Source organism: Sinocyclocheilus anshuiensis, unplaced genomic scaffold (genome assembly GCF_001515605.1).
Source record: "Sinocyclocheilus anshuiensis isolate Anshui unplaced genomic scaffold, SAMN03320099.WGS_v1.1 scaffold2799, whole genome shotgun sequence".
Lineage (NCBI taxonomy): Eukaryota > Metazoa > Chordata > Actinopteri > Cypriniformes > Cyprinidae > Sinocyclocheilus > Sinocyclocheilus anshuiensis.
The window spans coordinates 122244-143970 of NW_015548372.1; the positions used below are offsets into that span (position 1 = coordinate 122244).

A 21727-nucleotide genomic window follows, 5' to 3' on the forward strand; every position below is an offset into this window, starting at 1 on the left:
GAGGATGCAATTAACTCAAGGGAAGTAAAAGGGAAAAAATTAAGAAATCTATATTTCAATCAAATAAGATTACGGAACACCTGTATTTAGGTATTATTAATATCTTTGTTGTAGTTTAAATTCCACAACTGAAAACAGTATATACAATATATATCCAGAGAGCCTGAATTAATGGAGAATTGTGTCTTTACCAAAAAAACAAAAAAAACAAAAAAAAAAACAGGACAAATAAAACCGAATAGAAATAACTGGGAATTAGGTTATGATCACTGCTTGTACAATGGATAAATACAGATTTAAAGATGGATTTGGTGAATCAAAGCAATGAGATATGATGAGATCAATCATGCAAGTAGCTTTGGATGAGATCTGATCAACGTATATGAGTGTATGATCTCAATGAAATGGGAGCTTTTAATGTCACAAGAGTGCTCGTATTTGTTCTTTGTCCTCTTATCCCACACATACACACTCTCCTGTTGAGAGATATCCATAAGCTCAAGCAGAAGTGCACACAATTCACAAAAAACAAATATTTACACACTCATCTGTCACACACTTGTCCTGTTTGCTCTGCTGCTGTTGTAATAATAGTGGTTTGTATTACGGAGCAGCTCAGGGACATCCTGTGCCAAAACACTACACACAATGCCCCCATCAAATACAAAAGGCCTGTTTGTCCACAAAGTAGAGATGCATATTAAAACCTGTAGATAAACATCATGAAGTGTAGGGGGAAAAGGGTCAAACAAATGCTTGTTTTTGGATTAGCATATAAAATTGTACTATGATACTAAGAAGATTTTATTAATTCTAAAAAAAAAAAAAAAAAAAGTAGTAATATGGATCTAATACACATGAAAGATAGCCTTTAATGATAAAACATGTTAATATGACAAAAATAATAAACATAAAATATTTCTATGGAATTCCCCGTATTGACCAATTTTGACAATCAAACTGTCCGTTTAGTTCTGCCCTAGGACTTATATTTAAAAACATATTATTTTGCATTGTTTCTTTCTTCATCTCCTAAATTCACTTCCTGTGTTTAGTTCCTTTTTCCTCTGTTACCTTACTTTGTCAAGTGGCTGCATCCAAAAGCTGAAATTTGTTGCCTGCGCAAGAAGCATACAGAGGTAGGAAGGCAACAAGGCATGTCCAAATCCATTGATTTTTGAAGACAGCATGGATGTATGCTTAATATCCCAAATAATATCCCACAATCCTGTGCATTCCATTCTGTATATTATTCATATTATTAACATATTGGCTGTTTATTAGTGCTTATAAAGCACATATTCTGCATGACCATATTCTACATCCCTAATCCTACACAATACCTAAACAACTACTTTACTAACTATTAATAAGCAGCAAATTAGGAGTTTATTGAGGCAAAAGTCATAGTTAATGGTTTGTTAATAGAGAGAATTGGACCTTAAAAATAAAGTGTTAGATGTCATTTCTAATGAGAAATTAGTTCTGTATTAATTAAATATTTGCTTAGCTCTCTCTGTTTTGTCATACTGTAGATCATTCAACTATTATGCTGCCTCAGAAGTCAGTACAAAATCAGTTTTGGAGACCTTCATGCACAAACGCTGCCTGCAAAATCAGTGCCTGATAGGAAAGCAGGAAAACAGCTCAGCTGCCAAAGCCTTCGAATGCAGCCAGTATGTTTTCATTTTTTTTCCCTTTGGTTACTGATTATGTTCCTCACCTGTCTCTTGTTTAGTTCCTCATTTACCTGTGTATATTAGACTGTATTTGTAGCTTGAGTTTGTCAGTTATTGTTTAGAAAGCTGTTGCTCTCTTTTGTTTCTCCTGTGCCTTTGTGGATATTTTCATTTTATTTAACTCCTGCTAAAATGATCCCTATATATCTCTGCTCTCCTTCATCTATGCTGCACCGTGATAGTGCTAGTGTCATGTTTCAAAAGCACAGTGGTTTGCAAACCTGTCCTGGAGTAGGATCTTGAAAACACCATATATGGTACATTAATGGTACTTCCCCAAATGATGCAAAATCCTAACAGAATATAAAGGAAATACTTGACACACTTTCACACAGCCCACTTTTATTAATGAAAAATTATAATCTTCTTAGAAAACATTTTAATAATGCGAAATATATCTTTTTTAAAAGAAACTATTTCACACACATCGAAACTTTCATAAAAATGTGTAGCTTCGTTCCTGTTATAATACAGTAATTAAAACAGTAATAAAATCAGGAGATGACTCGGATGCTGAGATGAGAAGGTAGTGAACAGTACTTGCCATTAGAAACCCGTAGCAGCTTAGTAGTGTCATAACATTTGCTTTCCTGTTTTTTGCATGTTTGTTACTTCATTTAACAAATCGTCAAAAACGTTTAATAATACAGTCACACTTTCTTCATATAAGTTAACAAAACTCGATATAAAGGCTTAAAACAAGGAAATAGGAGACAAAATGCCCTGTTGAGGGAACAAAAATATTGCAAATTTGTACATCCTCAGGCCTGTTGTGGTTTCTCTGTATAGTTACAACTACTGAGCATCACCCTGCAGTCTTGCAGGGTCCGTTTTGCTCATGCAGTCTTTAAGACCGTCCTTCAGTTGGACCAGCTGCTCAGAATGGCTCGTTAGCGTCCCGTTGACCTGCGCCAGGAAGCTGTCTGAATGTCTCTCCAGCTCACCGCGGATTCTCTCAAGGTCATCGGCTAGCTCCCCCAGGCCGCCACACTGTCCTTCGACCTGCGTGATTCGACTTTCCACCCCCATCACTTCTTGCTGCATTCCCTGCGTTGTGCTGCGACAGCCCTGCAGCTCACCGGCTAACCTCCGCCGCAAGCTCTGGAGCTCCACCTTCAACTGGATTAGCCTCCGCTCCCCGGATCCAAGCATAGTTGCCTGTTGCTCCACCAGATCCGAGATTCCCTGCACCTGCGTGACCAGCCGGCTTTCCCGCTCCTGCCAGGTGGAATTCACCTGGCCGACTTCTCGAGCGAACAGGCTGACCGAATCACGCAGCCCTTTCAAGGTACGGTTGACAGAGTTGACGTTGATCTTCAGGAGTGTGATTTCCCCCTGGATGGAGCCTTCTCTGTCCTCCTGGGATAGCTGTGATAGGATACCCTGCAAGATGCTGTTGAGATGGTCCAGTTTGTTTGAATGCACATCCAGGCGGTCCAGCATCTTCTTTTCTGTTTCCTTACAGTCCTCCACCTCAGTCTGGATGAGGGCCATCTCTGGGCCAGAGGCTGGGGAGCAGGCAGAGGTGCAAAGGAGCTCAAGGACGGACATCTGCTTCTGCATCCCATCTAAGTCAGCCTCCACCCTCCTCCGGATGCTGTCGATCTCCGTCTCCAGTGCCGGCACCACTTGCCCCTCTAGCAGCGCCGGTGCCGTGGCATTGCTCAACTCCTCAACTGCCACAAACAAACGTCGCTCCAATGTCTTTAGCTTATCGTCTAACAAAGAGTTAAACCCATCCAGGGAGCCAAACTCATCTCGGTGTCCGTGTTCAGAGGCGTTAATTTTACCCTCCATGTCCACCAGCCGGGTCTCCAGCCGGGTCTCGATGTGGAGCATATGGTCAGTCAGGTCCACTTGTAGCTGCCTCTGGGACTCAGTCAGTCCTGTAATTGAGTCCTCGAGCTGGAACATCCTCTGGGTCAGGCTGTTTATCTCGCCGCAGCAGCTCTCGGTTATCGTCAGACCCTGGATCTGTGTCTGCAGTTCACCTAGCTCTTTCCTCAAGCCCGTCTCACGGCCGTCCAGTGAAAGTTGTATCTGTTCTTGGCCTGTTAGGTGCTCTTTGTGACACTGCTGCTGAACCTAGGGACAGGACACAGGAAACCTTATTTTAACAACTGGAAGCAATTTTGGTCTGTTCGCAATCGCGTTCCGGGGGGTGGGGGGTTCCCCTCGGTCTGTTCGCTGCGGGGCCCCCTCAAAGCGCGGGGCCCGGTGCGACCGCAGCAATTGCACTGCCCAAAGGATGGCCCTGACTTTAAGACATGCTTTTTTGGCCGTTAAATAATGGTGCAAATAACAGTCATTCGACGAGGGCAAATCTTAGTAAATCATGTTGCATGATTCATTTTAATACTCTCCTCCCATAAATTTACCAATCGAAAGGGAAACTCCTACAAATGCATATTCAATAAGGTGAGTTGCAAAAATTACTATGTCCACGCCTTTTCAGCGCTAATTTCCCACTGCGTGTCTTTAGTAAATAGTGACAGTAGTTTTTTAACGCCAAATGAGGGTTTGCGCTGGGCTGCAGGTGCAAGATGATAGTAAATCTGGTCCTTAAATTAATAAATCCCAACTTATGTACTGTATATTATATAACTTATACTACCCAGGGCTCCAAAGTGCAAGAATTTCAAAATTACTGCATGAGTCATACAAAGAAAGAGCTTTGCAATATAGGAAATATGATGCAATAATGAATGCATGTGTGAATATTGATGTGTTAATCTAATCTACGGGAGAGTGCAGGTAATAACATGAATTCATAATTCATATTTGCAAGCAGTCTTCATTACAAATAACAAATGTGAGGTAGTTAATGTTCTGAATGTTCCTGTTAATAATATTTGGCTATAACTATATTAACATTAAACTTAAAAAAAAAATGTATCCAACTAGTTCTTGGCGTAAAGTTCAGTGATCATCTCACCTGACCGATTCTCTCATCACAGTGGCTCTCCAGACCCGTCAGTCTCCTCTCAAAGCCATCGAGGACCTCTGCCCTCACCCCGGCCAATCTGGAGTCCAGAAGATCCTCTAGATGTCTCTGATCTGCAGGGACAGGTCTCCCTGTGGCCGTGTCAATCAGCTTCTTCAGCTGGCCATCGTGTCCCATCACCATCCCACGGATCTCGTCCAGCATGTCGCTCTTGGTCCTCAGCTCATCTTTGACCTCCATCACCCTTCCCACCAGCTCTCCAAAACCAGGGAGGTTCTCTTCGCCGTCTAAGCCATTCGGCGTGCCCTCTGGGATCAGCCCGAAGCCCACAGAGGTATCCAGCAGCCGCGGGACACCACCGAGCAAGGTGGTCAGCATCTTCTTAGTGTCCTCCCGAAGAGAGACTCGCAGACGCTCCTCCATGCCCGTCACCATGCCGTTCAGGGTGTCCAGATCTTGAGAGAGTTTGCGAAGGTTTTCTTCAATGCGGTCTAAACGTTCACCAGAGACTCCCGCCTTCGGACCTTGGTAGAGGTGAGTAAGAGATAACAGTTACAACTACATTTAGGAAATTAGAAAGGCGTAGTTCAAGGCTTCCCAAACTGGGTTTGTAAGGGAAGTGCAGGGGAGTTGTAAAAAGCTAATTATATCCAAATGTAAAACTAAAATAAATAAATAAATTGGGCTGCACAATAATAACGTAAATGTGGCAAACTCCATATCTGCATGTGCTGTGAGTTTAACATGCATTTAGGAACGCAACATGCTCTAGGATTTATACCTTCACATAATTTCCAACATATTTGTGCACAGAAGTTTACAGCATTTGAGAAGTATCATAAATAAATAAAAAAGAAAGAAAGAAAGAAAAATAGGATTTAAAATGTTTAAAGCTTGAGAGTTTGAATTTTAAAAGTGATGAATTTAAAGACAAATATTATTATTGTAACTTTTAGTGAAAAATAAAATTATTATAATTATTATCAAATATGCATGTTTATTTTACAGTACAGTTGTAATATGTTTCTCTCTTAAATTACATAATTTAGAGTTAAAGCACAATGATAATAACATTATTATTATTATTTCATTTATTTATTTTGTGAATGTAATGTGGACTCAGAAACAAATTTATTAAGTATGAATGTATGGATGGATGGATTTTTTTTTTTTTTTTACAGACCTGTTCATCAACAACAGAGAATCACGAATATGTGAATGTGTTACATTATTATTGATAATAATTTTAAATCATAGGGTATTTCAAGAAAATATTTTGCATTTAAGAGGTTTGGCTAACAAAAAATTTGGGAAACCCCTAGAGTAGATTAAAACAAAATAATGTACAATTTTAAACTTCATTACTTTGTAAAAAACTGTTAATTATACTTTACCCTACTGTCAACATTAATGGCAGTGTTCACAGTCAAATTACTAATGGTGGCACATTGGGAGTGTTGTGAGCTGTGTAATCTGCACTCACCATAACTTGTTTTCGGAGTTTCTGGTGGCAGGAACCCACTAGGGATGGGTTTGTTGTCAGGGTGGCCTCCAGGAAAGGGGAATGGGATATTGGGATGACCCCTGGGGTAACCCTTCACCCCGGGCCGAGGGAAAGAGCCTTTGAAGGGTGGCATCAAGGCATCAGGGTCAGAGGTCGGCCCATCGCCGCAGCTCTCTCCAGAGAAACCCGGGCAACAGCGCCACTCCAGTTCAGTGATGGTTTTATAACCGACTTTGTACTGTGGTTTAAAGAGTGTCCGATACCTGCGGGGGAAAACACGCCGAATGTCACAAACAGAATGAACTTCACACTTTAAGATGGAAATGCAGTTTGAGTATCTCACACATGTTCACATCACAAGCTTCTGCTCTCTAGATGTGGCACTTGACAATGAACAGTTTTCTGAGCTGCCACTAGAGGGCAACTCGAGGACACAATAGAAATTGCTTGACTGCTTAAAACATCAACTCTGCAAATGGTATCAATCAGTGTATCACAATAGGAAAATAGCCTCTAACATGTATCATTTGCTGTTTTTTGAAATATCTGAGACCAACTTTTTCCTACTATTTTGGAAAATAAAAACCCATTTAGATCTAAATTTTGTTGTAACTAAAATCACTCCACGTTATTCCATTCAAGATCCATAGTGCTAGACTTACATGAGCACAGGACATTTCTGTCCCCATATGCACTTGGTAGTGTACTCTGGTTTGACATATGTGGCCACTCCATCTTGCATTACACAGGTGATGTTCTTCTGGACAACGTAGGCACAGAAGTTCCTGTTATGAGGAAAGAGACACACAAAAATCAAAGTCTGAAAAAAAAAAAATTGATCTTATTAGCAGGGTTACTAGTTTTGATGATGGAATCGTGAATTTTGTACTTATAAGTACAATCACTTTTTCACCAGGCAATGTAACATCAACTACCCAAAGATAGCGATAACGTTTAAATGATTCATAAAAGCATTAAATAATCTAAACAAAAGGCATTAAAAGAGTTCACCAGTTCGTTCCACAGTCCAAGCTGAACCTGCCATCAGTGTTCACTAAAAACACATGCACTCACATCCGTTCAAACTTTTTCATCTGAAGTGCAGCTATAGCAACTGCCTAGAGTCCACAGCAAGAAACAACAGAGAGAGAGAGAGAGAGAGAGAGAGAGAGAGAGAGAGAGAGAGAGAGAGAGAGAGAAAGAGAGACTGGCAAATAGTATAGATTAAGCAGCGATAAACATTTTAAACAGTAGTATGCTTCATGATATCATTAAATGGCATGTTTATTTTTGCAGCTTTCTTTCTTTATTCTAGATTTTGAGTAACATTTCTTCATTCTTAACATTTTGATCAAATAATGACTCGAGATAGAAATCAAAACCATGGTTGATATTGCTAATGGGTCATTCATCAGACTGAAAATAGAAGATAATGTTGTATGTTTTGCATTGTTGGACACAGTGTTTCTATTCAATGTACTTTGTTATATAGTTTTATTGTTTAATACTGTAAAGCTGCTTTGACACAATCTGTATTGTAAAAAGTGCTATATAAATAACGGTGACTTGATTATAGTGCACATTTAGCTGCACATTTAGTAGATCAATGGATATTCCATCATAAAATATTTATGATGTGCAAAGTATAAATACTGCAGAATACAAAAATAACATTAATAGACTGACCAGGTCATTGTTTTACCATTTTAAAATATATTTTGCATTTTTTTATCATTCAAATATATTGTCACATGTATTACATAATGTGTACTATATATATAATTTATAGTGCCCTTCCTCTTAACAACGAAAAATTCAGCTAACAAAAAAAATAAAAACAAATAAAGTAAAAATAAAAAAATAGTATGGTATATATACTTGTTTACTAACTTATACCAAGGGACTCAAATTCAGAGCCCCATTATACAGTAATTACACAGTTCAGCAGCTGTTGAGATTTGATTTATGGCTGTCTGATGCTATCAGCTGCGAAACAAACAGTTTTGTTAAAGTGATACATACAATACGCACTGTACAGCCCACATATACGTGTCTTAACTCACAGAGTGTCCATAGTAAGAAGAGTATCTGATTGAAGAGCAGTCATGCGTTGCTGTACTGAGTTGGCATTTTCCAGTGAGCCTGGAGCAAAACTCAAAGTCCTGCTGTTCAAAAGCAGTTCTGCTTGAGAGATCTGGACTGTTACAGAGCTTCAATCTGTTCAGAGTTCAGGTGTAGTGACCCCTGACATTAATGAATCTAATTACAAGTGTGGCCAGTGAACTAACCTATCTTGAAGTCTAGTGTGTCTTCACATTACTGTCTTAAAAATATGTACACTGCTGTTCAAAGGTTTGAGATCAGTAAGATTTTTTATGCTTTTTTTTAAAGAAGTCTCATATGCTCATTAAAACTGCATTTATTTGATCAAAAACACAGAAAAAAAACAGTAATACTGTGAATATGTTTACAATTTAAAATAAGGATTTAACTTTTTAAATACACTTTAAATATAATTTATTCCTGTGGTGGAAAAGCTGTATTTTCAGCATCATTACTCCAGTCTTCAGTCTCACATGATCCTTCAGAAATCATTCTAATATGCTGATTTATTATCAATGTTGGAAACAGTTTTGTGTCAAGCTACGCTGTTCAGGAAGAACACGAGAGGCACGAAGGAACGTTTAACAGTCTTTAATCAAAGAAACACTGGGAATAATCCACAACAGGAGCTTGAGCAACACACAGACAACAAGTAGAACCGACAAATACAAACTGAACAGACTGGGGCTTATAAGGACTGGATAACGAGGGGCAGACAGGTGCGGGGAATCAATTAATAATCAAACTAAACAAGGACAGGAACAAGACCAAATAAGGTAAAACAGGAACTGAAACACATGATAAAACAGGTCCAATCCTGACATTTCGCCCTCTCCCAGAAGGTGCGTTCTCACACCGTAGGCGACAACAGAGGGAGGCATAGGTGGGAGTTTGGGAGGAGGCTCAGGAGGAGGACGGACACCCGGGAGGGGGCCGGCAGACAGAGACCAGGGAGGTGACGAAGGAGGGAGGAGCCAGGGAGGAGACAGGAGGTGCCCGGAGCAGGAGGAGCACAGCAGGCCCCATGCCACAGCCATGATGACGGCCCACGGTGGAGCCAACGGAGGGAGGAGCCATGGAGGAGGAATGGCCGCAGACTCAAGGGGGCCTACCAACGGCGGCGGAGCTGCCCTCAGGGATCAGAGCCCACTCCTGGCTGGACTGGGAAATGGGAGGCCCCTCAGGGCTGGATGGGACCAGCGGGGGCAAATCGCTTCCAGCTCAGTTTCCCAGTCAAAAAAGGTCCCCTTCTAAGTCCAGCAGTCCCAGATGTATTATTAGCTCACCCTCAGCCGCGGTGCAGTGGGTAGAGCTCCACTCCGTGTTTTCACCATCCACGGCTTTCTTCCTCGCGATGGGCGTTGCAGCTGGCTCACGCACCTGGTCTAACGGCTTGGGCTCTACTTCCGGGGCGATCCCCCGCTCACTCGCTCGGCATTGCGCTGGCTCGTAGATCGTGCCGGGAATTGGCTCTCCATCATCGGTGGGCTCGGGCTTTAGCTCCGCACAGCAGGGAGATGGTGGGCTAGGCTCTTGGTCTGGAGTGGATCTGGCCAGAATCCACTCCACAAACGCGGCGAAATCCGCTCGAAGACCATCTTCTGATGACGGCGCTCTGCACGCGGTGTTTAAACTTGCGTCATAGAACGCACAGAGCGCGTCGTCCGGGTAGCTGGTGGTGTTAGCTAGCAGCTGGAACAGTCTTGTATGGTCCTCGAGCAATCTCTCCCCCTGCTCCAGCAGGAGGAGGAGATATTCCGGGCGAAGGAGGGCATCCATGAGGGTACACAACGGAAAAAAAGACACTGGGTGAAAACGGGAAACAAAACGGAGGGTAGACACACGGAGGTTACTGTTTTGGTCGGTTCTTCTGTCACGCTACGCTGTTCAGGAAGAACATGGGAAACACGAAGGAACGTTTAACAGTCTTTAATCAAAGAAACACTGGGAATAATCCACAACAGGAGCTTGAGCAACACACATAGACAACAAGTAGAACCGACAAATACAATCTGAACAGACTGGGGCTTATAAGGACTGGATAACGAGGGGCAGACAGGTGCGGGGAATCAATTAATAATCAAACTAAACAAGGACAGGAACAAGACCAAATAAGGCAAAACAGGAACTGAAACACATGATAAAACAGGTCCAGTCCTGACATTGTGTTGCTTATTTATTTATTTTTTATTCATCAAAGAATTCCGAAAAAAGTATCACAGAGTCCAAAAAAATCTTAATCAGCTGTTTTCAACATTGATAACAAATCAGCATATTAGAATGATTTCTGAAGGATCATGTGACACTGAAGACTGGAGTAATGGTGCTGAAAATTCAGCTTTGATCAAGTCTTCATGAGCATAAGAAACTTCTTTTAAAAACATTAAAAATCTTTCTGTTCCCAAACTTATTTTTTTACGTCTGGTCAGGTGGTGGGTCTATAAGGTGGCCAAAAATTGCATTACACAACTGAGCATTTAATTTTACGCCATTTACATAACAGCCACTGTAAGAGGCTAAAGATTTTAACTAACTGTAATATTGTAATATTTACTCAGTTTCATGGTATATATATATATATTACAATAAATTAGTCATTATACAAAAAAAAAGTGTTGTGTGAAAAATACACAATTTCTCATTTATAGTTACAACAGAAATGACCCCTGTGACTTGCCTTCTTTATTAGGTGGCATTAAAGAGTTCTCTGCAAACACTGAAAATGTAGGGAATGCAAATAACTACATGCAGAAGATCTATAATCTTTGCCTGCAAGTAACGAAAAGCAGACTTCGGCATTCAGCATTTGTTTGTCAGGTGGGCACACACTTGGAAGAAAAAGGACAAGCTCTGTAGTCAAGCAAAATGAGTCCAGGTGTCCAAATGTTCTCAATGTATACATAACCCAGTTCAACCATATCTGCATGAGTTGATTCAATCAATGTGAAATTATGCCCACAGGAAGAACAAGATAGATGTGACACATAAAGCGTGTGTTCGTGTTAGACGTGTCCAAGTTGCAAGCATTGCTTAAGTTTCTGTCAGTGACTGCAAAAAACAAATGTTCAACAACAAAAGCCCTTTACAAGTATTTCATGCATTTGCATTTGTTCACATGGAACAAAGAATTTGCGATGCTGCTCGAATTACAGTATCGTGACTTGTGAAAGGACAAATTAACACAATGTCAGGCATGTAAAGTGATCTAAGAGCCTCCTGTGATGTATTAAACAGTGCCTGTGATCTGTGTGTTGCATATGAAAGACGAATATTAGCTGTGCAGGCTGATCTCCCAAACCACAAAGACCACACAGCATGAGGAAAACGTGTGTTCATCTGTCAGAGGAATGGTGTAAAGAGGCATTTGAGGCTGTTGGAGACATCCTTCAGCTGCTGTGTCTTCTGTGTGTGCCGGGTTCATCTCAAGAAATTAAAATGGAGTGACGAATATATAATAATGTGAGAGGGCTCAGTACATAAACCTGAGGTACACCACTTGAAGATTGAGGTGCACAACTAGTTTCAGCTGTCTGATGCATATGGCAAAGAAAGCTGGACAGCACTAGTAAATATAGCAAGCGCCAATCAGATTGCCCGACTGCAATCCAGTTTCTGGGAGTCTGAAAGTGGAAGATTTTTATTAGTCTAATCATTGGATTTTATGAGGTTTGTGGTTTCGAATTGTGGAATCACGTAGTAACTAGTAAATATTCATCTATTTCATATAACATAATGGTGGTGGGAAATTGTATGTGTCAGTCACATTATCTCTTCCTTTCTAAGTGGGAAGTTATTGGCCAGAATAAGCTGCAAAATGGACCAGACATGGACCAACTGGCTACATGTGACTAGTGTAAAAAACAGCCACATTACTACCAAGCCACACAAATAGTTTTAGACCTTTATGTAGCTCAGGATTTGGCTGTGGATTTTCATAATCTAAATATAAATGGCCAGCATTGTTTAAAATGACCCCCAGTCACCCTTGAGTAATGCACAGGCATGTCAAAAGCTTTTAATGGCACTTAAAGCTTACAGTTGTGAGATGGAGTTGTGCCAGAATTTCCCCCTTGTTCTCCATATAAATATCTCCCTCCATTTTTGAATTGTTCTCTTTATCTCATCCACTCTCTCACTCACACTAATGGAAGCAATCTTTCATCGGTCACCGGGTTCAGTCATTGGTCATGTCTTAAAGAGTTGCTCTGGAAGGGATGGGGCTACTGACAGTATAAATATGGAGATACGATGCATAGAGGCCTTTTAGGATCCATTAACTGAAGAAAGAGGAGCTGCTACACGCTATCGAACAATGGGATACATTTAGTACTCTGATACTGTTTCTGTCCTCCAGAATAGCCAGAGTTCAGAGAAGTAATATAAATGGACCTTCACTCCTGCTAATTTGACCTGCTCTCATGCACAGCTTTCAAAGTTGCATGCAGAAATAGATGTCAAATGGATCAGTTATTTTCCACCTAATCACTATGGAATGCATCTGTGGCAAGGCCTCAATTACCATGGATAAATGAACAGGAAATGTGATTAAAGTACACTTTAAGCCAAAAATTCCAAAGCAGAACACCATTGTCTATGGCACTTATGAGGATCCTACTGCATAGCTCTTTATAATTGCACATTTGTTTAAATTTTCATTTTGATATAGGGCTGCTTTCCGGAATTGATAGTGATATCATGGTCTGCGATAACACCATTCTGCTGCCAATAAGGATCTTCACATATATTAATTTATATCATAGTAGATGCTTGTATCAAATTAACTTTCGAATATTTGCAGCCCAATGTGCTGGCATTGGATCATAATAGAAACAGATTATTTAAATGAACGCACTCTTTCAACATCACCAGCAAAGCACTTATATGAATGGGATGTTGGTAAGTGAATCACACCAGTCTCATGCTAAGAAGACGTGTCATTTTTAAAAGTTTTACATAAACTTCAAAAGCATTGCAAGAGTTGTATATTGTAAACATTTACTTGTGGGTATGTCTGCTTGCATGTTAATCTTCTATTATAATTATATAACTATAAACATTTCTCATTCTTTTAAGCAGTTTGTATGTGTTATGTGTACACATACACAATGAATCAGAATTATGGTTTGTGTCAACAGATGTGCCACAGATGCTTTCCATAGACATTATAAAGCAGAATCACATACTTTCATGAACATCGCAGTCTGTTCACTGACCACCTAATGTAACTGGGCACAAAACTGACAAGAGCTTTCTCAACCTGAAAAGATCCAATCTGATTTCAGTTACTACTAACAGGTGTTACAGATGATTTTTAGACACTGGGTTGCTGCCTGTATAGAGCTTTCCAGACTTTTATAAGAATGTTGTCTTATAAACTTACTTTGTTTTGAATTGGAATCATAGTCCCTGACTTTTTGGGCAGTGCATTTAATACAGCTTTACTGTACTTAATGTGCGTTCCTCTGGAGGTAACAAACCTCAGTACTCAAGGGGGCGATATAGTTACCAACAAATGTCTGTGCTGTTAAACCAGATGTTTATTGGCTAAAATAGCTAGCCAGCTATAAACATGTCAAAAGGTATATATTCTTTATATATTCTATATTCTACAGAGAAATGCAGGTGTCTAATTTATTAATTTGTGGTGCAAAAAATACAGTTTAGGAACATAGTTTAGGTCTAAATGTATGATTATTATTATGATTGAGCAATTGTATGTTAGTACAACAAGAGTTTAGATTTAGTTGGTCAAATAGCTTCTCTCTCACATACTACTTTTGTCAGCTTATAGGGTCAGCCAGTGATGTAAAACAGTTATGTAAAATGATTACATGTTGCTGTGACAAATTAAAAATCTCAAATTATCCTTAATTGTATATCAACATCGTGCATCTGCTGTTTGCAGAAACTGATCCTTCAGTTGCACTGAATTATATAAAGAGAAAAATGTGAAGCATATGAGAAACATTTAGAACTAAAATTACATCAAGATCGTGCTGGCAAAGATGTTAGTTAGCTAGACATAATGACTTTGTGTAAATCTTGGACGCTTTATTCTCATATGTTCTTACTTAAATGATGAGCTGTTGTGAGGTGCTAATTAGGTTTGGTCATACAGACAAACAACTACACGTGACATTTTCATGGACATGTTTGTTTGTGGGATGCTCATTCATGTTTTCCATGTCTAATATACAGTAATTAAGGATGCACATCATAGTTTATGACGGAAATACACCATGTTGAAAAAATGTATGTAAACACATACTGTAACTCTCCTACAGGAATTCATGTATACTACATACATATACTGCATTTATACACAAATCACAAACATAATAACATTCACTATCTTCCCAGAGAAAATTTCTACAACACACTCTCAGAAAAACGGTACTAAGGTGGTGCCCTTTCAAAAGGTATTAATATGAACACGTTGGGTACTAATATTGTACTTTTTAGGAACTAATATGTGCCCAAATGTCCCCACAAGCACAGTAACACCAGTAAACTTTGACCTTGTGGGACATCGTTTAGGTCCCCATCAGGAAAACAGCTCATAATTCATACAGAATGACATTTTTGAGAATATAAAAATGCAGTGTGTTTTGTGTGAGAGGTAGGTTTAGGATTAGGGTAAGGGGATAAAAAATACAATTTGTACAGTAGAAAACCCATTACACCTATGCAATGTCCCCTTAATTATAGGAATACCAGTGCGTGTGTGTGTGCGTGCGTGCGTGCGTTCGCGTGCGTGTGTGTGTGTGTGTGTGTGTGTGTGTGTGTGTGTGTTCATTAATGAGTCAACATGCAATTCATAATGCAACTCACATGTACCTGTCATTGGTAGTAGTTCACATTAGCACAAAATCTTTTCAAACATTCCCTTGTGAAAAATAAGTGTACATAATTGTATTGAATGTGCACTTATAGCACACTTAAAATAATAACAAGTAATAACAATAAACTATGCATAATTACATGTATGTAACCCTAAACCAAACCCTAATCCTAACCCTAACCGTATAGTAAGTACATGTAGTTAATTAATATTACTCAGTACTTAAATGTATAACTACACTGTAACATGGACACCTTAAAATAAAGTGTAACCAAAAAAATCATGTAATATTAATTACCTCAAAGGCCACTTAAGTGAACTTAAAAAGAGAACTTCCATGACTGTTTTAACACACTTAAGCATGCTTTTAAAAAGTTAAAGTTTTGCTTTAAAATACATTTTAAATCAAAATGTTTTAATCTGTCATCCTTAAAGAAGAATTCTAATTTGTTGACGAACATACTACATTATTGCATTTACAGTTAACGCAGTATATTTAAAATGTACTAAATTGTAATTTCATCATTACTAATGTGTAATTACAAATATGTTTAAATACACGACATACACATTTCAATAGAAATGGCAAAGTGTTTTGAAATACTATATTTTAGTTGACCACAAATGCATGTCAATACATTTAGCAGCGCACTTTAATCATATTTCAAAAACAATAGAAGAATTATGAAATTACATGTAAAGTAATATAGGTAATCATAAGTCTTGCTTAAGTGGATTTTAAAAATCTACAAACACTTTAAAAATATCAAAACATATTTTAAAAACTTTCAGCTATAATACATTTGGGTAACACTTTATTTTAAGGTGTCCTTCTTACACATGTTACATGTACTTACTATTATAATTACAATAAAGTATGCGTAATTACATGCAAGTAACCCTAAACCAAACCCTAATCCTAATCCTAACCATATAGCAAGTACATGTAATTAATTAATATTAGTCAGTACTTAAATGTAGAATTACACTGTAACAAGGACACCTTAAAATAAAGTGTAACCTAAATTTTCATTCAGTTGTAAATAACATTTAATTAAGTATTCAAAGACATTACATTCATTTTCCACTTAAGTGTATTCTTTTAAAGTGTATTACTTTTGTCATAAGTACTCTTTTTAAAAGTATGCTAAAGTGTACTTCTTTTTCACAAGGGTTGTCCAAGCAGAGAACATTTCCCTTTGTTTGTCCAATTTTTTATTTATAATTTTTTTTTTAAAACACTAGCTTTCTATTTTTTCTATTCTATCTACTTGTTTTTCTTTGTGTGTGTGTGTGTGGTGTATTGCGCTCTAACGTTAATTTGCCCCGTTTAGTAAATCCTGACCTAAGAGTTAAAATCTACTGTGTCTTCACTATATGGTGAGTCTTGTCTTAACATAGACAATATTCAAAAATAAATAAATAAGAATTGAAATAAATATGAATAAATATCAACACAACTCATTCTAATTTAACTAAAGTTAAGTATCTCTGTCTTTTGTCACTTAAGACAATTGTTCTGGATTAACTGCATAAGCATTAAGGACAATATATATATATATATATATATATATATATATACACCTTGGTACATGTACTGCGTTAGGCTAACCGAGTCTTGTCATTTGCACTTATATATTGTTGCTCTTTTGTTAGTTTTGACTGCTTTTATTGTCCTCATTTGTAAGTCGCTTTGGATAAAAGCGTCTGCTAAATGACTAAATGTAAATGTAATATTGGATGCATGAAATATCTTCACTGGGCTCATCGTAATGCATTCTGGGATTGCCTTCTCCTTGAAGGACAGATGCTGCCTTAGATTGTGGTCAAAAGAAGTTATCTTAGAAGGCAGTATAATCACGCTGTCTACCGTTTGGACCAGCCTGCGCACCGGGAGCATGCCAAAGATGTCTTAAAATGCTGTCTATGTGGGCAGCTCACTAGTAACAGAGTTAGAAGAGAGAGATGCAGGCTGCTGTGATTTACCCGACCCACCAACATGAACATGTCCAGAACCGGTGTGTGTGGCAGCAGAAACTGCTCAGAACATGGGTCACTGAGGACAGATGAGGCAGATACAACATCACTGCCAACAACTGCAAACTGCATTTCATAGCACTGGCATTTCAGGATTCCTGGATGCCAGCAGGTCTTTGATGTGGATTTTCTCAACATGCCAACTACTTATCTTTGAGCCGGATTCAAATTGCTCCAGGATGACTTTTGGAACAAAACTTCTGTGTTGATTTCAGGCCTTATGCCGACTTTGTGATTTTTGGACATTTATACTGACTTCAGACAAACAGAATACTGTATAGATTAAGTGTAATATTTCTTTAGAGTCCATTCCAAATAACTGTAATGGTGGCAAAACAGATTCACAATTGCAATAGTACATCACCAAAGTTAAGAGCCACTGAGATGAGATAGAGTCCTAACTATAATGTGTAAATACAAAAATTGACAAATTACTTTTCTTTTTTTGCCCATATTTTGCAGTTTTCAGGTGGCCTCAACTACTATGTAATTAACCATTTAAAGCAATTTACTTATTATGTCCATACATACTGGTGCACTGTAAGCACATTTCAAGAACTTTTATATGCATTTAATTCATTTTTGTACTTGCACTGTTAAATTTGCCCCAAACGTAACCCAACCCCTTACCTCAAAAACTAACTCTAACCCTTATAAGCTTAACCCTAACCCTACTCTTACTCCTAAACATAACCATACCTCAAACTCATTGCCATTATATGAAGGAATTTGTAGTGACACAGTAAATCTATAGTCTTGTAGGTATTTTAAGGGATAGTTCACCCAAATATGCATGCATATTACTAGCATGTTGGCTGTTCAATAGTACTTATAAAGCACATATTAATGCATGACCATATTCTAGATCCCTTAGTCCTATCCAATACCTAAACATAACTACTACAACAACTACTTACTGTGAACAAGCAGCAAATTAGAAGTTTATTAAGAGAAAAGTCTTAATAGTGTCAATAGTGAATGTGTGTTCCCTAATCTAATGTGTTACCAAATCTTCTTTACTCTTCACCTGAAGAATAATGTCACCTACATCTTAGATGACAGCAAAATTTATTTTTTTATTTTTTGTAAACTCCATTTAATGTTACTACCTATTAGTTGTGACTACGTTTTTATTAAAATGTATGTGAGCATAAAGGAAAATGTTGATCTGTTTATCTGAAAGTGTTTAAATGTTTAGTTTTATTCATTAAAGAAAAAAGTTTGTATCCTCTTTTAATCACTTTTTTTAGTTCATTAATTAATAATTCTGAGTTGAATGAATTTCTGTAAGTACAAACTTTACATGAAGTCTCTCACTGAATCTGAACTCCAAAAAATTGCATGTGGAATTATAAATAAATCAGAAAATGTTGTTTAAAACCATTGCAGATGAAGCATGTGAAACTGAAGGACACTGCTGTCAATTTTTCATCTTTCATTCCTTGTGCAGTGCTCACATAAATGCTTGATAAATCAGGCTTCTGTGCCATAAGTACACACATACAAATACAGCTTTACTGGTGACTTACTTATGGTGACCCGTTGGTTTTCCAGGGTTGTATTGCGGGACGCTCCCAGACTTGTGTAGATTGTATCTGTATGGGCTTCCATAGAGAGTTCCTTTGGCATCCGCCGAAGTCAGTAGCAACGTGACTAAGAGAAGACCCCCGCACTTGAATATCCCCCTCATCTTTAAGTAGCAGAGCAAAGGTTGACAAAAACACTTGCAGAAAGAACCATAAAGTGGAAGAGCACAGAAAAAGTGAATAGAAAGCAAAAGCTGTGGAGAGAGGGGGGAAGCAAAGTCAGCTGGGCTTTAGAGTCCGGAGGTTGTGAAGTGTTGCTTGTTTTCCTTGCTGAGTCCCACAAGGTTTCTCTGGAGCACTGACTTCAGTTGTTGGCGGGCAAGCAGCGCTGCAATTGAAACATCTGCTGTTCTGGCACCATCCTGCCCACTTTACCACTCACACAAGAGAGAGAGCCAGGCAGAGGAGAAAGCGAAGAGGACAGGGCAGCGGTAGCAGAATACTGAAGCTCAGATCCCTCTGTCAACAGCGCGAGTCGACCCTGCAGCTGCAGCTCTGAGGGGGACGCACGCATTTGCATATACCTCCCCAAACCCCGGCCTCAAATGAGACCCAGCAGGGGTGAACCCGTTCACTTTATGTTTCTACCAAAACAGAAACCCCTGGAACCCCTCAAAGACGAGAGCGCATCTAGAAAGATTAACCAACGCAATTGTCTCCCTGCTCGTTCGTTTGGACGCAGTTTTAATAGGTGGCTCATGTGTAAAAAGCATGCTGGGATTATGAATATTTCCTTTGGGTTCCTCTGTGCCAAAATCTCCACCCCCCTTCATTGACCTCAGCCCATAACCTTCTCACTTGCCTGCAGCTATAAATCTCCAAACATTTATTTTGCAGGCTTTATCTCAGCATAACTTCTGCACTCGTAAAAACCAAATACATGTTGTTGCATTAAACAGAATTTTCAAAACATTTCCCATTGATTTTCATGCCTAAACTTTATTCATTATTCTGCATGTCACCATGTCTGATATGCACATATGGTAACACACTTGTTTAGGGACTAATTCTCACTATTAATTAGTTGCTTATTAGCATGCATATTACTAGCATATTGGCTGTTTATTATGAAGCACATATTAATACCTTATTCTGCATGATCATATTGTATATCCCTTAATCCAACCCAATACCTAAACTTAACAACTACCATACTAACTATTAATAAGCAGCAAATTAGGAGTTTATTAAGGCAAAGTTGTAATTAATAGTTAGTTAATAGTGAGAATTGGTCCCCAAACTAAAGTGTGACTGTGCATATTAAGTTTATTCTACATGTTGTATTATGCTTTTGATATATATAGGATGTGCCTGTTATGGCCACTGTGAGTGCATTTGTTACCAATCATACATTTCTTGAGCATTACAAATATCCATAATACAGGAAAGAAAACTCTACTTGTCACTCCATTTCAGGGGATCTTTATGTGATCATATTGCTTTCGTAAATCTTTGATGTGTCACACATTTTCCACACATTTAACAAGATGAATTGGCATTTGCAATGCTTTTAATTTTCATAATATGACATATTAAGTGAAAAGGAGGAATAGGTGGGAAATAATGTAGGGGTGGACACAGTTTTATTCACTGTAAAAAGTGGGCTATGATATCCTTGGTAAGCCTTTTTCTGGCCACTCAGTTATTTGATTTTATATGATGTTTTTGATGGATTTTTTTATTATGCCTTTATTATTCAGATAGGACAGTTGAGAGATGACAGGAAAGCATTGGGTAGAGAAAGGGGAGTGGGAACGGCAAAAGAACTCGAGACGGGAATCGAACTCGGGTCGCCGTGAGCACAGTTGTGCTGTATATGTCGGCGCACTAACCACGAGGCTATTGGTGCCGACTTGAAAGAAATTTTCATCTGTTAACTTGATTAAGTTAATCCTTTTGATTGTGTAAACAATTTCTACATAAACCTGCGGTGAAAGCCTCCAGTAACTCATGCACAGTAAAGCCAGGGTGCGAACTACGGAGGAGCTAGGGGGAGCTCGGCTCCCCTTAATAAGACATGGGCTCCCCTGAAAACGTGATTTGTGAAATTTTGGGGGGTCTCAAAAAATATTGACAATGTATTATTTTGACGTGCAATTTCAGTTTTGTGTAATGTGATCATCGTGGATTATTATGTGTAGAATTGCAAAAATATCATTCATTCATGCATGACGGCGATTTAAACCCAATTCACTTCAATAAAGATAACTATACATGCTATTCTTGTCATGAGCATCAAGGTGTGGGAGCACTGCGGTGCAAATTCCACTCATGTTTAGTACGTTAACTGAAAGATTCGTAGAAAAAATGTAAACGCTGGACTCTGTGGTTGATTCTGTGTTAAGGTAAGGCATGTTATTCGCAATTATGTGTTGTGGCTGGGTTTTTATAGGTTTGCGTGACTCTCGATGTTGTAGGCCTAATTGAACGGAGGAATTATGGTATTCTTCTGTAGCCTGACGACGAGTAACTTTAACCGTTGTTCATGTGAACTCAAAGACAGCCGGATGCTTTGTTTATAGACTATTTGTGGGTGGCTGTTTGTTGTTTCACCTTCGTGTTGTTCGTGTTGATAAAGTATAATAGGGTAAATCCTGTATAGTGATTTATCCTATATAGTGCTTGTAGCAAGTAATGCATACACTTGTAGCTAAAAAAAAAGTGGGCTCCCCCAAAGTCCACGGTGTAGTTCGAACACTGAGTAAAGCCTTCTACACACTGCTAAATTTTCGGCTGTCCCAGACGAAAGATTAATATCGTGAAACAATCGTGGCCATTTCTGTGATTGTGGCTCCTAAACGGTGGTCCTATGTCATATAGTGAGAGAGGTTCAAAGACGGCCGTATGACCAAAGATAGCCTGCGATCATTTTCTGACAGTGTCAGAAATTCAGCAGGATCATCGCACATTGTGTTTGCTGCTACGACCCACATTTACTGACCTGCCAATAAAAATGCAACATGAAATGGCATG

At 38.8% G+C, this 21727-nt stretch overlaps 1 protein-coding gene across 1 annotated transcript; it reads right to left on the reverse strand.

Annotated features, from left to right (window-relative positions):
* Nucleotides 1-2198: 2198 nt before the first annotated feature.
* Nucleotides 2199-19217, reverse strand: emilin3b (elastin microfibril interfacer 3b). Its single transcript, XM_016444616.1, has 5 exons — nucleotides 18698-19217; nucleotides 6850-6972; nucleotides 6167-6450; nucleotides 4675-5207; nucleotides 2199-3824 (listed from the first exon to the last, which is right to left on the reverse strand). The coding sequence occupies exons 1-5, from the start codon at nucleotides 18856-18858 to the stop codon at nucleotides 2535-2537; spliced, it is 2391 nt and encodes a 796-aa protein (XP_016300102.1). The 5' UTR covers nucleotides 18859-19217; the 3' UTR covers nucleotides 2199-2534.
* Nucleotides 19218-21727: the final 2510 nt, after the last annotated feature.